The sequence below is a fragment of the Onychostoma macrolepis genome, chromosome 01 (genome assembly GCF_012432095.1).
Source record: "Onychostoma macrolepis isolate SWU-2019 chromosome 01, ASM1243209v1, whole genome shotgun sequence".
NCBI lineage: Eukaryota > Metazoa > Chordata > Actinopteri > Cypriniformes > Cyprinidae > Onychostoma > Onychostoma macrolepis.
The window spans coordinates 1,525,315-1,543,917 of record NC_081155.1 but is presented as its reverse complement, the minus strand read 5'-3'; the positions used below and the strand labels follow the sequence as shown (position 1 = coordinate 1,543,917).

General features: G+C 39.3%; 2 protein-coding genes across 5 annotated transcripts in view; one reads left to right on the top strand and one right to left on the bottom strand.

Annotated features, from left to right (window-relative positions):
* Positions 1 to 817: 817 nt before the first annotated feature.
* LOC131536241 (uncharacterized) lies at positions 818 to 5,732 on the bottom strand. The gene is made up of 5 exons (XM_058769046.1): positions 5,203 to 5,732; positions 4,925 to 4,970; positions 4,523 to 4,609; positions 4,012 to 4,086; positions 818 to 1,957 (listed from the first exon to the last, which is right to left on the bottom strand). The coding sequence occupies exons 1-5, from the start codon at positions 5,292 to 5,294 to the stop codon at positions 818 to 820; spliced, it is 1,440 nt and encodes a 479-aa protein (XP_058625029.1). The 5' UTR covers positions 5,295 to 5,732.
* Positions 5,733 to 6,148: 416 nt separating this feature from the next.
* The window catches only part of LOC131538834 (uncharacterized), a 34,171-nt gene continuing 21,716 nt past the window's right edge, over positions 6,149 to 18,603 (top strand). For 2 of the 4 annotated variants that reach the window (XM_058772986.1, XM_058772989.1), the window contains exons 1-4: positions 6,149 to 6,509; positions 7,450 to 7,601; positions 7,700 to 7,862; positions 10,912 to 11,048. In XM_058772986.1, coding sequence (XP_058628969.1) covers positions 6,308 to 6,509; positions 7,450 to 7,601; positions 7,700 to 7,862; positions 10,912 to 11,048 — 654 coding nt within the window. In that variant the 5' untranslated portion in view covers positions 6,149 to 6,307. Of the gene's footprint in view, positions 6,510 to 7,449; positions 7,602 to 7,699; positions 7,863 to 10,911; positions 11,049 to 14,989; positions 15,327 to 18,082; positions 18,597 to 18,603 lie in introns of those variants that run through there. The other 2 variants (XM_058772991.1, XM_058772993.1) reach the window with 2 other exon arrangements.

Sequence of the window (18,603 nt, the reverse complement as noted above, 5' to 3'; positions counted from 1 at the left end):
TGGATGCATTCAGGCACAGCATTTTTCAGAGCATCATTCCTCAAAAGAGGCAATATTTGTCTGTATGTGAATTGTTTCATTATCTGTAAAGGGACACACTGAGTGCCATGAAACATTTTCAGTATATCACCATTAAATGACTCAAAAATATACCCAGAATGAGCCCACAAAGGTCCCCAATTCCTGACCGATTCTGGCAAATGAAGACATAAATGTACATTAAATGACACATGGGTCTTTCCATACAGTGTTTCAAATTGTTTGACAAAATCTACAACAAGTTTCTCACATTTTTTTATATCCTCGGTTGTAATAATGTCCTTGCATAGTAAGTACATAAATGTGACAAGGACTAACCAGTGCTGGTAAAATACCCGGGGCAGAATTCCCTTTAGCACAAAGATACTATAAAACAGTAACCAGTTCTGCCATTCACTAGCCTTCCAAAATCTCCTTTGCTGAAGAGATCGGGGCACTCTTGTGATATTGCAAGGAGGCTTGATTAGCAAGAGCTGTTCATCAAGTTCATTCACTTTGTTGCCAATGTAATATGGCTTCTCATGGTTATCACTGTCCAGCCACATGCTTGCCATTTGGCGAACCACACCAAGATGTACATTATGCATATGGTCAGGAGGCATGCCAGATATGATGTCAAAGTGTGGAATCTTTATCAGACATGTGGTCCCTTTAACACCCTCACAGATTTTTGGTATGTAAAGCCTCTCTTGCATCAATTACGGTTGAAGCGTGGTCCCTCTTTGGAACGTCTTTGTATGGGTAGACCCTGACAGTGCCATGACCCTTTTCAACTTGTTCACCAGGGATGTAAACAGAGGCTGCATCCATACCGACCATTAAACTGGGTCATGTTTTGAAGTATGGGCCTAGCTACCGAATCGCACATCATAAGAGCTGCCACAACTCTACATTGTTCCAAAATGCTGTTTCTTTTTATCTTAAAGCCCGCAGTTGACAACTTCTGACACTCTAAAGTGAATGGCTTTAAAAATGTATTAACATTTGGCTTTTTATCACCAAACCACAAGCCAAAAAGCAGAACATTTTCTTTGCGCACAGGGTAAGGAAGCTCGTTTACAATACCATATAATGGCCAAATACCATAGAGTGATGATTTGAATACAGGCACTCCATCACAGTTGAGGGTTAAAGAGTATCCATGAGTACAGTGAAGCGGGCCTCCAATTTTGTACAGATCATGGTACATTTTACCACTTCCAATATCTTCATAATTTTCAGAATTACATGTACTATCTCTTGACTTGAGACAATGTGCAATATCTTCTCTTTGAAGAAGATGTTCCAACTGTGTTTGTATTGGTAAGTATATAAAGAAGTTTCCATTCTTCAGCGAGCTGTTTTTATCCCATGTTGTGTGGCATACAACACATTGTCCTTCGCTATCCTGGTCACCGATGTAGTACTCACAGTTTGGACAATATATGTGAGATTGTAGGTGACCTTCTACAGGCTTAAGCTCTTTTAAGAACAGATGCTTTGAGGTTAACTGTGTGTTTTCTGGACAGTGAATATTCATCAAATCTAGGAGATCAGAGAGAGCCATGCCTGTGAGTCCATGTCTCAAAACAAATGAAAGTATAAGTAAAAAACTCTGAGCTTGGGTTAGTCGTGAACCAGTGTAAAGTGGCTCTTCGTTTTCCAGAGGAAACTGTTCATGACTGACTTCTCCAAGATGAGATTCCTCATGTACTGACTCATCAGGGCTTTCATCAAATAAAAGGGAATATTCTTCTTCACTTCCAATAATGGATCCAAGACTGTCATCAGGAATACAGTTACTGGTATTTGGTGAAGCTTGGCTGCAATTAGGTTCATCATTGAAGTGAGGTTTACTCTCTGTTGAACATTCATCTTCAAACAAGAGTGGGGAAGTAGGACTTCTGGGAATAGAATCTCCACAGTCAGCATGCAGGCCCTATAATACAAATTCTGATTAGAAATGTTATTTGACTGTTATTATTTGACTCTCTCACACACAATAAAGGTAAAGAGGTAACGCAAGGGAACTAAGTGAGTTAGAGGATGTGGAAAACTAAAATAAAAACACAATCAAAATCTTTAGAACCAATGCAGTACATAATGACGGTAAAATGCCTTGTCATCAGGTGAAAAGATGCTGCTGGCAACTACACATATCTGAGGAAGAATTATTGGACTACTTGCACACCTCTACTGTACCTGGACTGTACAGATTGTAAAGCCCCTTGAAACAAATGTGATTTGTGGGCTACATAAAATTTTATTTGATTTTACTACTTCATAACTATTGGATAAACTGATTAATGTCAGGCACACCTGATTAATCAGTTCATACAGTAGTGTAGGATAGGAAATAAATAAGTTGTACCTTAATTTGAGGATGTAGTGGAGTTGTTGCAAGTCTAAAAATATATATATAATAAATCACCTGCCCCATTGATATTTGTAAAACTAAACATTATGGCTACATGTGTTTTCCTTCAGAATATCACTTTAGTTCAGTGAATTAGTCAAAAGTTTAACTACACCCAATCCAGTAGAGCTAGCGAGATTAATGGGAAACATAACTTTTAACAAATTTCACTTTACTGTCCTGGGGACTCATTTATAAAACTGTGTGTAGGATCCTCACTAAAAGTGTACGTGCAACCTAAAGCCTAAAATGCCGTACGCAAAAAAATATTCAGACTTATGAAAGCGCTTGTACGCCAGAACCTGCGCAACATTCAGTTTATAAATCCCAGTCAGCAGAAGATTGTGCGCACACACATTTCCTCCCCGAAATAACCATATATGGAGCTTATAACGCCTAGATTTACTATGCATTTGCATATGCATATTCATCCACCTGATAACATGTTTAACGGTACAAGACATTTGGAAAACATGCGGGATGTGCCGTCACATTACATTGATCAAAATAATTTAGTAGCCTATCCTTGGCTTTTTTTTGTTGAAAAAATAAATAAAATATTAGGCTATAAAATAGGCTACATTTCAGAGAAAGATTTTCTCAATCTTTTGCACTGACCAACTCGTATTTTTAATTGATTTAAATTTTAATGGAAACAGATGGGCCTTGTTGTGCATTATTTGCACAAAAATATCTTCTCAGACAATCTGCTGTTATCACGATAAGCAATTCTCTCTGTAGTGAAAACATTAAAACACAGCAAACCACATAAGCGTTCAAATGCATCGCATCCACTACAAATGTTTCTATTTATTTAATATATTAAATTATGTAACTTCTCAGTAATGATTTCATGTAATTTATGTTTAACTCCATTAATAAGAATGGCATATTTAATCTAAATGTTTATATCAGAAGTAAAACATTATTTAAATCATCCTTTTATTTATTTAAACTCTTATTGTGAACATGCCCTGTATTTATGATTATAGGACTCATAATGAAGATTTATGGTTTTACTTCATCTGCCGTTATATATGCCATCAGTTTCACTTAACGGCCCAACGCGCTCGATGGAGCGGGCATTTCAAAAGGGATGGATATTTGCTTCAAGAAATAGGCTTGGTGAGTGAAATTATATTTGCATTATTTTTCTGTAGCTATAGGCCTATATATCATTTTCTTTACATTTTCCGTCTAAAAGTGACAAAAAAAAACATTTAACTCCAGCTCACCATCGGTGTCGCCAAACTGCTCCGTCTCCAAAATGTTCGTACGCATGGGTCTGAGTTTGCGTGGAGGTATGCAAATTTTCCCGTCAAGTTTGTTTTTATAAATCATAACTTATGCGTCGGAAGTGGCGTATGCCTCTTTTTTCAGTGCCTTTTTTGTGTGTACGCAATGGTTATAAATGAGGCCCCTGGTCTCTGCTCTACCATTTTTCTGATCTGGCGAGTGCACTAAACAGGCATCATGCTAATGCTCTGATTGACAGTGAGATGACCAGGGCATTCATTCTAGCTTCCCACCTGCAAACAGCCATATATTCAACTAAACACCACACAGTTGAAACTTACACAGACTTCAGCTCCTCCTGACAAACTTTGTTGTCCACTGAGAGGAACCCAAGGTTCAGAATCATCATTAGTTACCTAAAGTAAAAAAGAAAAAAGTGTTGTACATCCAGCGCACAGCTTTCTCTTGCAGTACCCCACCCCTCTGCCGAAGCACAAACACATTGTGCATGGTTTCATCTCGAGTGGGCATCTCCTATGTTAGCATTACTGTATTAGGGATGTCACGATTCCAAATTCCAGTAGACGGTACCGATACCATTAAAGGGGTGGTATAATGCCCTTTTCACAAGATGTAAAATAAGTCTCTGATGTCCCCAGAGTGTGTATGTGAAGTTTTAGCTCAAAATACCCCACAGATATTTTTATATAGCATGTTACAATCATACATTTTTATACATTTTTGAGGGTGAGCAAAAACGACACAGTTTTGTGTGTGTCTCTTTAAATGCAAATTATCGATTTAAATGCATGTCAATATAATATATATAGTTTTCCAGCACTTGAAACTTACATTGACCTCTTCTGTAGTTTCTGATAGTCTTTCTGAAGATGGTTCACTTACGGGGATCCAGGCATCAAAACTGGCATGAGCTCTTGGCTAAACAAAAGAAAGGACAGTTTCAACGTAATCAATGCAACAAATTTGACCAAAATCTGTAACTCAACGAAAATCTAAAAAAGTACATTGCAAAATTACTAACAATATTGTCATTGCCAAAATGTACTCGTAGGCTACACATATTTTAAGATATTAATGAAGACCTCTGTGCAGGAGATGCATCTGGCAATACAATAGTATTTATTTAAAATAAGAAGACAAATAGTTATTCTTTCTATTTTGTGACAAGTAGGATGTTCTGGCTAAAGACAGCACAGCACAAGTAAGGTCTAGTTTTACATTTACATGACTTACCAGATCCTGGTTTGGCTGATCAATCATGGTCTCTCTCATTTCTTTCCTGTGCAAGTGATAGAAAAGACTGATTCATATTTATCTTTGAAACATCAAATTATTTAAATGTTTAGCTCGGAGCTTGTGTTGCCCCTCTGAGGAAATACATGCATCTATGAAATAAAAATGCTACTGTGACGTGATCATATCAATAGATGCAAAAGATAAATGGTGTAATCAAGGGTTCTCAAGGTCGCGACCCAAAAGTGGGTCGTGGACCCGTGGACTAAAAAACTAACCTTTTTTTCCATAACCGTCTTGTTCTTCTTGGAATATCAGTTTGATCAGAACCCGGAAGAATATATTTCCTTTTCAATCGGACTCGGTCCATTTTCTTTGTCAGTAGCAGCCTACTCACTCAGCACCGATTGCTTAGCGCGACGAACGAAGGACTGAGCTCGCGCATGCGTTGCGCAATGCTTGAGCGGGAAGGTGTGTGTTTTTATTTATTTATTTATTATTTTTTATTAAATCTTTACGATACAAGGAGTAAGAACACACAAATAGAGTCATTAATACAGAGAGAAAAAATATATAAACAAGAGCAGAGCCAGGAAGGTGTGTGTGATTCAAGCGCGAGCAACGGCTCTGGGCGCGAGGAGAGGACGGAGGAGCATTCTTGCGCATGCGCAATGCTTGAGCGGGAAGGTGTGTGTTTTTATTTATTTATTATTTTTTATTAAATCTTTACGATACAAGGAGTAAGCACACACAAATAGAGTCATTAATACAGAGAAGAAGAAAAAATATAAACAAGAGCAGAGCCAGGAAGGTGTGTGTGATTCAAGCGCGAGCAACGGCTCTGGGCGCGAGGAGAGGACGGAGGAGCATTGCGCATGTGCAATGCTTGAGCGGAAGGTGTGTGTTTTATTTATTTATTTATTATTTTTATTAAATCTTTACGATACAAGGAGTAAGAACACACAAATAGAGTCATTAATACAGAGAAAAATATATATAAACCAGAGCAGAGCCAGGAAGGTGTGTGTGATTCAAGCGCGAGCAACGGCTCTGGGCGCGAGGAGAGACGGAGGAGCATTGCGCATGTGCAATGCTTGAGCGGAAGGTGTGTGTTTTATTTATTTATTATTTTTATTAAATCTTTACGATACAAGGAGTAAGAACACACAAATAGAGTCATTAATACAGAGAAAAATATATATAAACCAGAGCAGAGCCAGGAAGGTGTGTGTGATTCAAGCGCGAGCAACGGCTCTGGGCGCGAGGAGAGGACGGAGGAGCATTCTTGCGCATGCGCAATGCTTGAGCGGGAAGGTGAGATTCAAGGCGCGAGGAGACTCGGGAGAGGAGAGGACTGTTAAACCAGCATCGCGGTGGTAAAAAATGTCAAAATATAGGTTTGCCCTTGTTAGTTGGGCCGAAGGACCCGACAAGGACCAAACCAGCATAATTCCAATCAGTTGGATAATCGATTTCGACCCAGCTGATACTGACAAGAAATATTTTGTTGAATGCCGTTCAACAAATCAGAAGAAGCCTGCGTCTGGATGGCCCGTCGAACACGCGGTTGTTCTTCAGCTAGCAGGCAAGTAACGTAACGTTATACACACTTGGACTTATTTCCTACCAGTTATTGTATTAGCAAATACAGCTAACGTTACAGAATGTCTGTTCTTCTGTTTATCTATCAACATGTGTATCCCATATTTGACTGTTTTACAATGGTTATCATTACATTACACGAATATGCATAGTTAGTTTTCAAGGAGGCAGTGCTATGATTTAATTTCCCCCTATAACATTATATCTGAGTATTAAATCTAGGGTAATTGATATTGCTTGGTCAAATAGAATAGTTTTTTTTGTTAGAAGGTTAAATCCTATATTCTGATAATAATTGCTAAAGTGTGTTCAGTAACAGGAGTCTCGATGTCGATGTCAGCCAATCAGAAAAGAGTACCAATTTATTAGCTTACAAATTAGTTTCAGTTCTAATTTTTTCAGCTCAATTCTTTGTCATCACTTCCAATTTAAATGGTATAATCTGTATCCTGTGTGAATTCTCTCTCCTGGTTGGACAAAATTGGAACTGAAACTAAACTGAAAATGCATTTTCTGTTTAATAAAGATCTAGAGAGACACGGAGACTCCTGTTACTGAACAAACACTCTAATGAACTATCATAATATAGAGCTACTTAACAATTATTTTAACAAAAAAAATCACTTAACCTCAAGATTATGTAAAAGGAACCTTTATTTTTTTTAAATGTACAGTGAGTGTTACGTTTGTTGATCACTACAGTATCACTGCAAGTTCTTTTTCCATTGGCCAAGTGGTTTACAGGACGAAAAACAATTCCATACATAAACACTTAGGTTACATAACTGAAAAAACAAAACAGTTCATGAAACCTCTTTAAAGAAGTCTGAAAATGGGACACAATTATTTTTTATTTTTTATTTATTGTTATAATGGTGTTGATTTTTGGCATTAAGAAAATCTATCCTTCTATGTGATTGTAGAAAAAGAGGCTACACTCAGAGCGGCTGAGCGGGAACTATATCCAGAGGACATGGCGGGCAAGAGGGTAAGGAAAGCCAAATGCCTAGACTTTGGTGAGGAAGATACCACCAGTACTGGCAACAAAGCCTCTGGCTCTGGAAATCCTAAACAGGTAATTACACAGCAAAGATTGATATATCAGATTAGGGATCATTTGTGTATTGGATTGTCCATGATTAAATATTAAAAATGAACATCTTTGCCTTATAGAAAAAGGCCAAGGTTGCTGCACAAAGACGGGCGGAGGAGGAATTACTGTCTGAGGACAGAGCAGAATTGTCAAGCCAGGAAAGTGACCTTACCAGAGACCTGCAGAGCCAGATCAAGGCTCTACAAAAAGAAAATGCCAAACTGCGGAACATGGTAGTTAAAGGCAAGTATTGAGTATTATATCATCAAATATTACTCTAAATCAAATGGTATTAAAGGGGTCATATAATGCCATTTTTGTACAAGCTAATATGATTCTTTAGAGTCTAAATTAAAAGTTTGTAATATACTTTAATTAAAAATTATCATTAGTAATGTAAGAAAACACTCATTTTACCTGCTCAAAAACAGCTCTGTTTTCAGCACGCTGTTTTAGTGCATGTGTCTTTAAATGATAATGAGCTTTGCTCACCCCGCCCCTCTGTTCTGTGGGCGTTCTGACACAACAACACATGTGGAGTGTTTCCTTGATAACAGTTGAGGGTAACGTTATATTTTGAAAAATGGCAGCGGGAGTCTCTGAGGACACATCTGTGCAACCGAATCAATTTGAACCGGAGTTGGAAAACTGGACGTTTCTGAATGTTTGGTTAAAGTAATGTCACTTTGATCTATCTTTGTGTGTACTGGCAGGGTAGAGTAGTGAGATACGAACGCTATGTGTTTAATGATGTATACGTTAGTTTAGTGTTGTCACGGTACCAAAATTTCAGTATTCGGTACCAATACTAGTGAAAATCCACGGTTCTCGGTACCAAAGCTTAATTTAGATTAAATTTACATATATTAAAGTGTATATCACGGTTACAGAGATAGAAACTGTAGTATTAAAAACACTTTACAATAAGATTCCATTTGTTAGATAACATTAGATAAAATGACCTAACAATAAACAATAGTTATATACTGTAGCAATTATTCTCCTTGGGGTAATTTAAAAATGTACTAATACATTTTTTAAATCAAAAGTTTTATCTGTTCATTATTTAATGCACAATGGATGAAGTGAAAAACCATGAACAATCAAGTGTTTGTATTAAATAACAATTACAAACATTAATTAATGTTGTAAAAATATATTAACTTAATGTGTTGATGTTAGATAAGGCATTAAGTAATGTTAATGAATGGTTATTGTAGTGTTACCAAACTACTATACAGCAGATAAAACGTGTTTTATTAGACTTGACTGTACTTTTATTTAATCCAAAACTGCGTTCATATTTAATTTTAAAAGGGCTTTTAACATAGGCGGAGTTTGGGGGGCACTGCCCCCCCCCCCAAACCAGAGCCAATTAATGCCTGCCTTGTGCTTTGAAAAAAAAAAAAAATATATATATATTTTTTTTTTTTTTTACAGAATTCATATTTTCTCATTTTATTTGTCTTATCTAATTATTTTGTGGGTAAAATGAGTAAGTTGAGGCTAAATTATTACACGATACCACTTTAGGGTCCGTTCACATATTGCGTAGCCTACTGTGCGCGTGCAAATTCGTTATTTCAAATGTCGCAAGGCTCATAATGAGCTCGGCCGAACAGCTGATCATAGCTGTACAGGGCGGATTTTTATTTCTCATCTCCATGAATATATCTAGTAGTAAAGCCAATGCAAGGGCTAGAAATCAATTAATTATTTGATGATACTTCCTCGTCATCATGGAGAGCGCAGTTTGCACCGCTTTCTCCTTTCCACAAGCGCGTGCTCTGTCGTTGCGTCTGTCGTTGCTATGCAACCATGAACAGAGGCGCGCCTGGAAAACGAATTTGCACGCCCAAAAACGCGCTGTGAATGGCTCTTTCTTGCTTTCTTGTCAACAAGTGGATTCAGAGCCACGGCATTAGCAGCGCCGCCGGTCGCCATGTCTCAGTGTGTTTATGAAGAGGACGCAACTGTGCATCTTTCGGACAGCGCATCAAGAACCGGATTAACCCGATACTTCGGTACCACCGGTACTTAAGAAAAGCTGGTACAGTAACCGTTAAATTTTTTTAGTACCGACTTGGTACCGAAGGACCGGTCTTTTGACAACACTACGTTAGTTCATTGACAGATTGATGTTACAGCTAATGGTCATGAAAAACTTTTTTCCGGTAAATGTAGGCTTGTCAGTGATGCGTAACGTTATCTATGCAGTGTTGTTAGGTACAACTGTCAGGGCGGAAGCACTAACATTTTACTGATCTGTTTAAAAAATAACCAGTCTGTGAGACTGACAGTCAATAGGCACATAAACAACACATACTCAGACAGGAGCTATGATTCGAGCATTTTGCACGGACTATGATTGACAACAATCGTGGGAGGGGCGTCGATTTTCTGATGTCACAAAATCGAACGGCTTCATTTGAGAGAGGGGAAAACATATAAGGAGATTTAAAAAAAAAAAAAAAAAAAACACTGGATGGATTTTTATCATTATATGATGGTTGTGTACAGGCACTGCCAACACACATTTCAGTACAATCAACTTGTAAAAGTGCATGTACCATTATATGACCCCTTTAATCCATTTATACCTGAAGGTGATTCTAAATACGCTAAAATACGCCCACCCATGTGGTCAGATAGGTTGACCGCATGCATTTTCAGAGCATGTTTGAAGAATAAACAAAAAATAATACCTCTTTATATTTATATAGCGCTTTTCAAAATACTCTTAAGACGCTTTACAAAAGAAAGAAAGAAACAAACAACTTTATTAATAAATTACTATTTAAAAGACTAAGAACTTAATGAACAAATCACTTGAATCAAAAAGACGAAGAAAATTAGGAGGGGAAAGCAAGTCTAAAAAGGTGGGTTTTGACAATGTCAGGGTCAAGGTTGACCCTTGACGAAACATATTTGTCACTCACTTACACGGGTATAAGCAGGAAAATGATGTTGCAATTTGTTCCATGTGATTGTGCAAGTAACAAGTATCAACCATCGGTTGCAGTCTGTATCATTATACTGATTGCTACTGTCTAATGAGCCATGTGTGCAAACAAGAATGATGTACTGTACACCCATGGAGGTCAGTGTCAGTCCTATTACTTGTTCCTGTTTTGATGCGTTTATTTTAATAATGCCAATTGATTTGTAGCTTCTTGGACAAGTTCAGCTCTAAATGGGTTCATTTTAGAAAACTGGAGATGTGGTTTTCAGGCACATATTTGCTTCTATGGTTGCTGTCTGTATAATCTTGTTGCACTTTTTTTTTTCTTAGAAATTCCAGGGTTGTTGGTGGGCGTGAGAAAGCTTGTCTCCATCAACAACCCCACCACCAAAGATGTTGTCGACCCTGATGCTGAGAGTGACGGCCCAGGTGAAACGTCACTTTACACACCTTGCAGACCTTCACAAGTAAGTATTTATTAATTGGTAAATTAAAACAATTAAAGGACAACTCCGGTGAAAAATGAACCTAGAGGTAATTAACACATGGTTACCGAGTAGATCGTTCTCTGGGATGCGTTTTCATGATAATCGAATGTAAAGAGTTTTATCTCTAAAAACAGATTAGCTTATAATGCTAGTATATGGGCACAGACTAAGTTAAAGTAAATCGCTAGTTAATACCACTAACAAGGCTCAAAATAGCCTCACACTAACACGGTAGCATAATGAGGGTCCTTACATGCAAACCGAAGCATTGAGAACTTTGTAAGTGTACAAACAGTTTAATAAGAAGATACTTTATAAAGACAGTACATTACGCGTATACAGACAGCAGCCATCTTGGAAAACAGTCTCGACAGTACAGATTGTTTCAAAGCAGTAACAGATTGAGATTGTGCTGTAAAGCAGCTCTAACAAGCCAATAGTGTGATTCTAGAGCTCGAGTCAGTTCAGTGTTGATTCAGTTCAGTTCAGTAAGTGTAAAGTTCATCAGTTGTGCAGACAGACTGTATATACAGTGTATTTGTGCTCATACACACACTCCACTGAACACTGAACACACACACATTTTGCGGACCTCCACTGGAAAGAAAATATAGAGACTGGTGTAGGGTTTGATACATAAATATAATTTATATCTCTGCATCCTCGGCTTGGATGGGGGCGTGTCCATGATCTAATGGGGGTCAGTCCAGAAAGGCAGGAAGTTCTTTAGCAGACAGTCGGAGGTAGTTTGGCATGGCTGTGTAAAGCTGGGATGCAAACTTTGTCTCCTATGTTGCATTCATCTTGTGCTGCCTTCTGGATATGGCAGACTTTCTGACCTTCTGTGCTTTGGTGGTTGCTGTTGCACAGACAAGAATGTGCTTCTTGGAGTTGGAGTTCTTTTATCAGTTTGTTAGTGAGTGATGGGTGACTGAGGTGATGTTCTCTGGTACCTCAGTTTTCATCAACAGTTGGCCGTGAGAGACTTGCTCGTTCTGGGTGGTTGTTGAACAGGTGCTTGTCATCTCTGATATGGTGGTGTACCATGTGATCGCCGGCCTTCCGTTCTGTCGCTGGTCACAGCGAGCATGACTCAATTTTTTTAGTCATCCGTGTTCAGCTTATCTTGAAGTAACTCTTTCAGTTGTCTCATGACTTGTTCCATGTCTTCTGATGGTAAGCTGTCTTGTGCTGGTGCATACTCAGCACTGTGCATGTCTGAGTGGTGCTGAGGTGGGTTTCGTTGTCGCTTACCCACACGAGTTGCTCTTGGATGAGTCAGGCGATTACCTTTGGATGCCTGGTTAGGTTTCCAGTTGTTCTTATCTTTTGGGTTTCTTGAGAAGCGTGGCTTATCCCATGGATTTTTCCAGCGGTTGGGCTGATAGCTGTCGTGGACATGGGGGTCACGTTCTCCGTGCTCTTGATGGAAAACTCTGGTGTCGTCCAGTGCAAGGCTAGAGTCTTTGGTGACAGAGTTCAAGAGTGTGGAGGTTTTGTTACCTTTCTTTGAGGCCATCTTCTGCTTGTTGTAGGCCTTCTGTGTTAGATCACGCAACTGTTGGATGGTCATGGAGCGTGAACAGGCCATGACGCCTAGATGGTGGCTGACTCCAGGGTGCAGATTTTTTTGGAAGAGGCTTTTGAACTTCACATCCTCTTCAAGGTCAGGTTCGTTGTGTGCACCAAAGTAAGCTTGTCGGAGTCGGTTGTAGTAAGCTTGTGGAGTCTCTTGTCAACCTTGTTTGGTTTCCAAGGCAGTTAACAGTCCGTTTTCTGATTCTGGGTCTGTAAATTCTTTAATCAGGACCTCACGAAGTAGCTGGTAGTCTGACTTCGTTCGACTGGGCTGTCAATCTAGGAAATTTCGTACCTCGGGACTGGACATTGCTCTAAGGAGGTACAACCTGTCAGTCACATGAGGTCTCATGTCTAGATAAAAGTCGATATCTTGCAGATGAGCCTCGATAGTGTGGCCCTCTGTGGAGTTTGGGTTGAACTTGCTGATGTTTTTAGACAGCTTGTCGAGGTCTTTGACGGTCATCCCAAGTGCAGCTCCAAGGTCTGTTTGGACGGGAGGTTTTCTTTCGTTGACAGGACAGAGTTCTGTGGCAAAGGCAGGTGAGGTTTTGGGTTGTGGCCCTTCGCTTCTTTTGTTGCATACCAGTTCTTGGACGTAGGACTCGGCTCTGCTCAGCAGTGGTGAGGCTGAGAGATGTTTTTCTTGCCTTGGATCTTGTTTCTGCTCATAAGCATGTTTGAGTTCTTTTCTGACCATATAGAGCTTTTAGTTGGTATCGTTTGCATGTTGTTGGTCGAGCTTAGCTGCTGTCAGGGCTGCTTGGAGCTCCTTAACTTGTTCCGTTGTTTCCTGCTCCCTCTCGTTGGGTGCTTTGGGTTGATCTTGAACTTTCACTTCCAGCTTGTCTATGCGGCGTTGAGCACATGTCAGCTCCTCTTGAAGATGGGTGATGTGCTTGTCGCTCAGTTTCAGCTGGGTCATGAAGGCATAGCTTAGGGAGCTGGTGATTTTGACTAGCTCCTCGTGGTTGTTGTTCTGGCTCGAATCTTGTGTCAGGAATCTTCTCAGAATTAGGGTTATTATTAAAAATAATAACAGTCTGTCATGCCTCTCAGCCAAGTGTTCCCATCTTCCCCTTGGGCAAAGGGGGATGCAGTCTGCGGCATGTTAGCACGCTGGGGAGAAGAGAGACTGACACAGATCTGTGTGGAGTAGAAGCCTATGTGTGGTGGGACAACTAAGTGTTGTGTCAGTGATTTTGAACCACTAGTGTAGTGTGGTGATGACTGTGTTGGTCTCAGGGTATCTAGGTAGACTAGAGATGTGAAGACTTTGTCACTTCTAATGAGGAAGAGGGAAGAGAGAAAAAAAAGTGAAAAACAAATTCAATTAAAAGAAACAATTCCTTTTTTTTCCAAATGAGGAAAATTATTTTTCTTTTTAGTTTAGCTCCGTTCAGCTAACAGTGACTGAGATTCAGGAGTATAGCTATTGAATGACCTGGAACTCGCAAGACATCAATTCAGCTATAAAACAAGGCATTACAGAAAAGAGGAATACGCTCAATTTCAACCTTACTGTACGATCTCAGATAACTTTAAGTTCACTTACTGCAGTTTAACAATGAAGAGGCGGACTCGGGTTACAGCCTTCTCTGCGTTCATTCATTCAAGCAGGCGCGCGCTGCTGACGTCACACACACACACCCTAGTCTCGGCTCAGAAACGTCTCATCTTTCATCCACAGCAATGGAAAAGATTAAATAACTTGGTTTATGCTCACAATTTAGATTAATCTGCCCGCATTCTCCACCAATATTATGTAGGGTTTGATACATAAATATAATTTAATTTAGCTCAAAGGGAATCATTTATGATTTTATAGGGAATTTGTACAGAATCACTGTTTTGCGGCTGATCACTGAGTTGGCCGGCGATTCACTGAACGAGCCGTATAACATTACTTCTGCACTGGATATTAAAATCCAAAATATAGTGAAAACACTATTAATAAGCACAGTAACAAGATCGGCAGATTAAGACATTAACTTGTAAGCACAAAACACAAGGTACTTCTCTTTTCAATATAAATACGACTTTATTTATATAAACCTAAGACATAAACTAATCTAACATGAACACACACATTCACACATTCACACGTTGCAGAAAGAGAGAAAGGATGAGTTTGGAGAATGAGAATGTGAAATCCCAAGTTTATAGCAATATGTGTTATCGCATAGACCTGAACAAACCATCAATCACTTAATTAACCCTCGCATTGAGTTTCTCAATGAGGCTAAAATTTATATTAAATGCACCACTTCAGTTAGACCTGGAGGTACTTGCTTGCGTTGCCTTTGTGTTACAGGGATTCCCTTCTGTCGTTGTCGTTGCAGGAAAGGGGTTTTCCCGAGTTGGTGATTGGCTGGAAGTTCAGTAGTCTTTGAAGGGATGTCTTGGGCGTTGGCTGAGGATGCGGAGTTGGTCTGGTTGAAGTTTTGAGGCGGTCACAGGCTCGAGTTGAACTCGGAGACGAGGCGTGGCGACAAACTTAACTTTTGAACACAAGACTCAACTGAAAGAAAATAAACTAAAGTAAAAGAATAAAATGAGTAACGAGACTAGGTGGTTTTTCCTCTCATCGTGGTGTTAAGTAGAAACTGGCCTGTAGGCCAGAGCACGCTCAAAGAGCGTCAAAACGCGGTGGCGAGAAGAAGAAGAAAAGGGCGAGAAGGGAGAAGAGATGGTGTCCTGAGGTTTTAAACTCGGCTTTTGGACACATCCCATCTGGTGTCTTGACCAATTAGATGGGCTATTACCTTAGCTAGGGTTGTTCCTTCCATCATATATCAGTTTGTTATCTGGTCACATGGTCTGAATTTTACACACTCTTGCAAAGTATACTTTTGGATGTGATTTCTATAACCGGAATATGATACATTTGAGACAGAATCACTTGGAAGAAACGTTTCAAGCTAGAATTGTCAAACTCATACATACCAAACACAAATAACCCTTAAAATCGTTCAATAGTTATTAAAAAGACATACATAATATGTGCTTAAAACATGATCGTCTAATGTGTGGATTACATACATAATATAGTGTTATGCCTAGCAATGTCCTTTTAGGATGATTTTATATGCATATGAAAAAGAAAGTCTCTGTGTAGGACATAGGGATATGTTCGGTGAAGACCAGAGACATGTTCTTTGGACAGAGGAATTTCAGTCTGGTTCTTTGTCTTCTATGTGTGGGGGAAAAGTCAATCTAAAGAAGCTTGTGATTTCTCTCGTGGAACACATGTGATGGCCATCTCTTTGACCATTAATCTTGATTATTTACCCCAAATTTGACGATATCCTTCCTGCGTTGGACTTATCAATAAGTGTTCTTTTGTCTTAATGTTGCAAACTGTTCTGTGAAAGAGGCTTGTTGGTAAGGCTTGCTCCAGACTCATGGCGCTAGGAATCTGATTTATGATGTCCAGTTTTCTTGGGGCCTCTTCTGGAATTTCGGCTCCTCATGTTTCGATGTTCTGATCGAATCTTAGTTTTGTCTGACTCGTTCTGATCCTACACTGGACGTCTATATTTGTGTTATATTTAGGGCTGTCGCAAAAAAAAAAAGAAGATATTGTCAGGCACATTACTGATTGTAAGCTGTGTGTGGTACTAAGAAAACGTTGTACAAAAGCCACCAAGAAAATGCACTTTTCACAGCTTGTAATATTTTTTACAGAACAAAACAAACAAAAATTGTACATCACACTTACCTCTTCCACTCATCTACTGTGCCGCCGCTGAAAGTCGTCTTCTTCCAGTTTTTGACAGATCGCAAATAATTCACTACCGCCACCAGGAGCGTGAACCGATACTACACCCCCTTGACATTAAACAAACCAATCAAAATCTTCTGTTGGTTTGTACAGCCCACTTGCAGCTTAAGTCCCACCCACATGCGGCTGGCCCACCCATTTGCAGCTGCCTCCGTTTATACCAAGCGGCAACCTCCCGCTCCCTCTAGTGAAACCAACACGGAAGTGACTAAAACTGCAATTCATCGACTGGCCGCTGGAGGCTGGCTCCAAAAGGGAGTCAATCACATTGACTCTCCATGTTAAAATGCCCAACTTTACAGCAGAAAAAAACATGTTTACAGCCTGGTACAAAAAATTATTTTGATCTATATAGCTAATTTTGCCCTTCGTGACAACTGTGAGGGGGGTGAATTTTTTTTATAACTCATCCGTTTAAATTATATTAAGCCTTAAAGTTCTGCATAATTAAGGGCGTGGTCACTTGAGTGACAGGTGGACTGCCACGAGCTCTGCTCCAGAGTGTGAAACTCGCTAGTGCGAAACTTAGAAAACTGGCTTTAAAGATTTGTATTTGTACAGAGAAAATAATTGTAGGTAGGACACTGGGAATCTGGCAATTAGATGTTTTAATCGTTATTGCTTACAGTGCTTATATGGAGCAGTTTGTTAGATCGCGGTCTCTCTCATTTGTTTGTCTAATGAAGTGCCAACAGATATAGAAGTACACAATAAACGCGGTAGACTTTAATGGACAGTAAAACAAAGGCAGAATACCGTGTAACCCCAGGCTAGCACAGTATTGACGAACGAATGCAAACATATGCAGAGCACTGTAACTTATCTGAGCTTTCCAAAACAAAGTCAAAGAGCGGTAACAGATGTTATACTGTGTTCTGCCTTGGTTTCTCCGGGGCTTTTCTCCATGATACTTAAACACATGATAAAGGAGGTCATTAATGTCCCAAAATGATCAATAACTCATTTTCGACCAAAAACGAATTTATGGTGTTTGTCTTTGCATGGCAGCACTGCTGTCACTATAGAGGGGCGTGGTTTCAGCTCAGCTTCACCCACGTCCCGCCTTTTTGCCCATTTTCGATTATCCGGGAGTGACGCACGGTGACGCGCTTCCAAGATGGCGGCGGTCGGCTCCGCCCACTTTAGGCTTCAAAAACGCTTTACAGAAATCTACGGGTGATGTCACGAACACTACGTCCATTTTTTTTTACAGTCTATGGTTTATACCCATCTCATATTTGTCAGTCAGATTCGAGGATCAGAACTAACTGTATGTATATAGGCTAACAATATACTAATGATCTTATTGTCAGGTTGTCAGAAGCGTTCACTAGCGAGCACTAAACAGCGCTGTGAGATCCAGAATAAAGCGCTTGAAATCGGCGAAGGACACAATCTGTGATTTAAACAGATGAAATGCTGCTGACAAACAGGAGAAACACTGCGCGACGAGACAGAATAATTTACCATGGATTTATTTTACTGTAACACTAACTGCACCATGGTATTGCGGCACAAATGAGGGATATATTTTTAATGTAGACGTATTAAAGGAGTAATGGAATATAATTACAGTATTTTGTGATTAAGCATTTCTAGTATACCTAGCAAGACTTTGATTAGCTGATTCAGGTGTATTTAAACTCTGCAGGACACCGGCGCTCCAGGACCGAGTCTGGTGACCCCTGCATTACAGCATGCAGAAACTAGGACATTCATTTTTAATTAAGATATTTATTTTGTTAATGAAAATTAATTGGAAAAGTGTCAAGAATTCAAAGACATGTCATGTTCTCAGCATAAAGAGTCGTTTAAAACCACAATTAAAGTCTGGCTTCTACAACTTTCACATAGGAGCAAAAATCAGCCTTTAAACTTTAAAGAAATAAAGGTTTGACATTTTTCATGATAATTATTGATATCAACTGATATGAAACATTTTATTGTGAATTTTTTTGGCCATATTGTCCAGCCCTGCTTTCAAGGGAACTGACCGACTTCAGAAAAGCATTTGCAATGAACCTGTTTGTTGTTTTTGTTCAGATCGATAAGAAAATCCACCCGTGATTTTACGCAGCAAACCCACAGAGCTGTAAATTTGAATAAATAAATAAATGAATAAATAATAATTTAAAAAAAAAACGGTTTAAAGGCTGAAATGTGATGTTTATC

Excerpts from the sequence above, each read along its gene's own strand:
- LOC131536241 (XM_058769046.1), bottom strand. The coding sequence starts at position 5,294 with ATGGACCGAGTCCGATTGAAAAGGAAATATATTCTTCCGGGTTCTGAT. Across the intron at positions 4,610-4,924 it reads ATCAGCCAAACCAGGATCTG|CCAAGAGCTCATGCCAGTTT; the intron begins GTAAGTCATGTA and ends TCTTTTGTTTAG. Across the intron at positions 4,087-4,522 it reads AAACTACAGAAGAGGTCAAT|GTAACTAATGATGATTCTGA; the intron begins GTAAGTTTCAAG and ends TTTTTACTTTAG.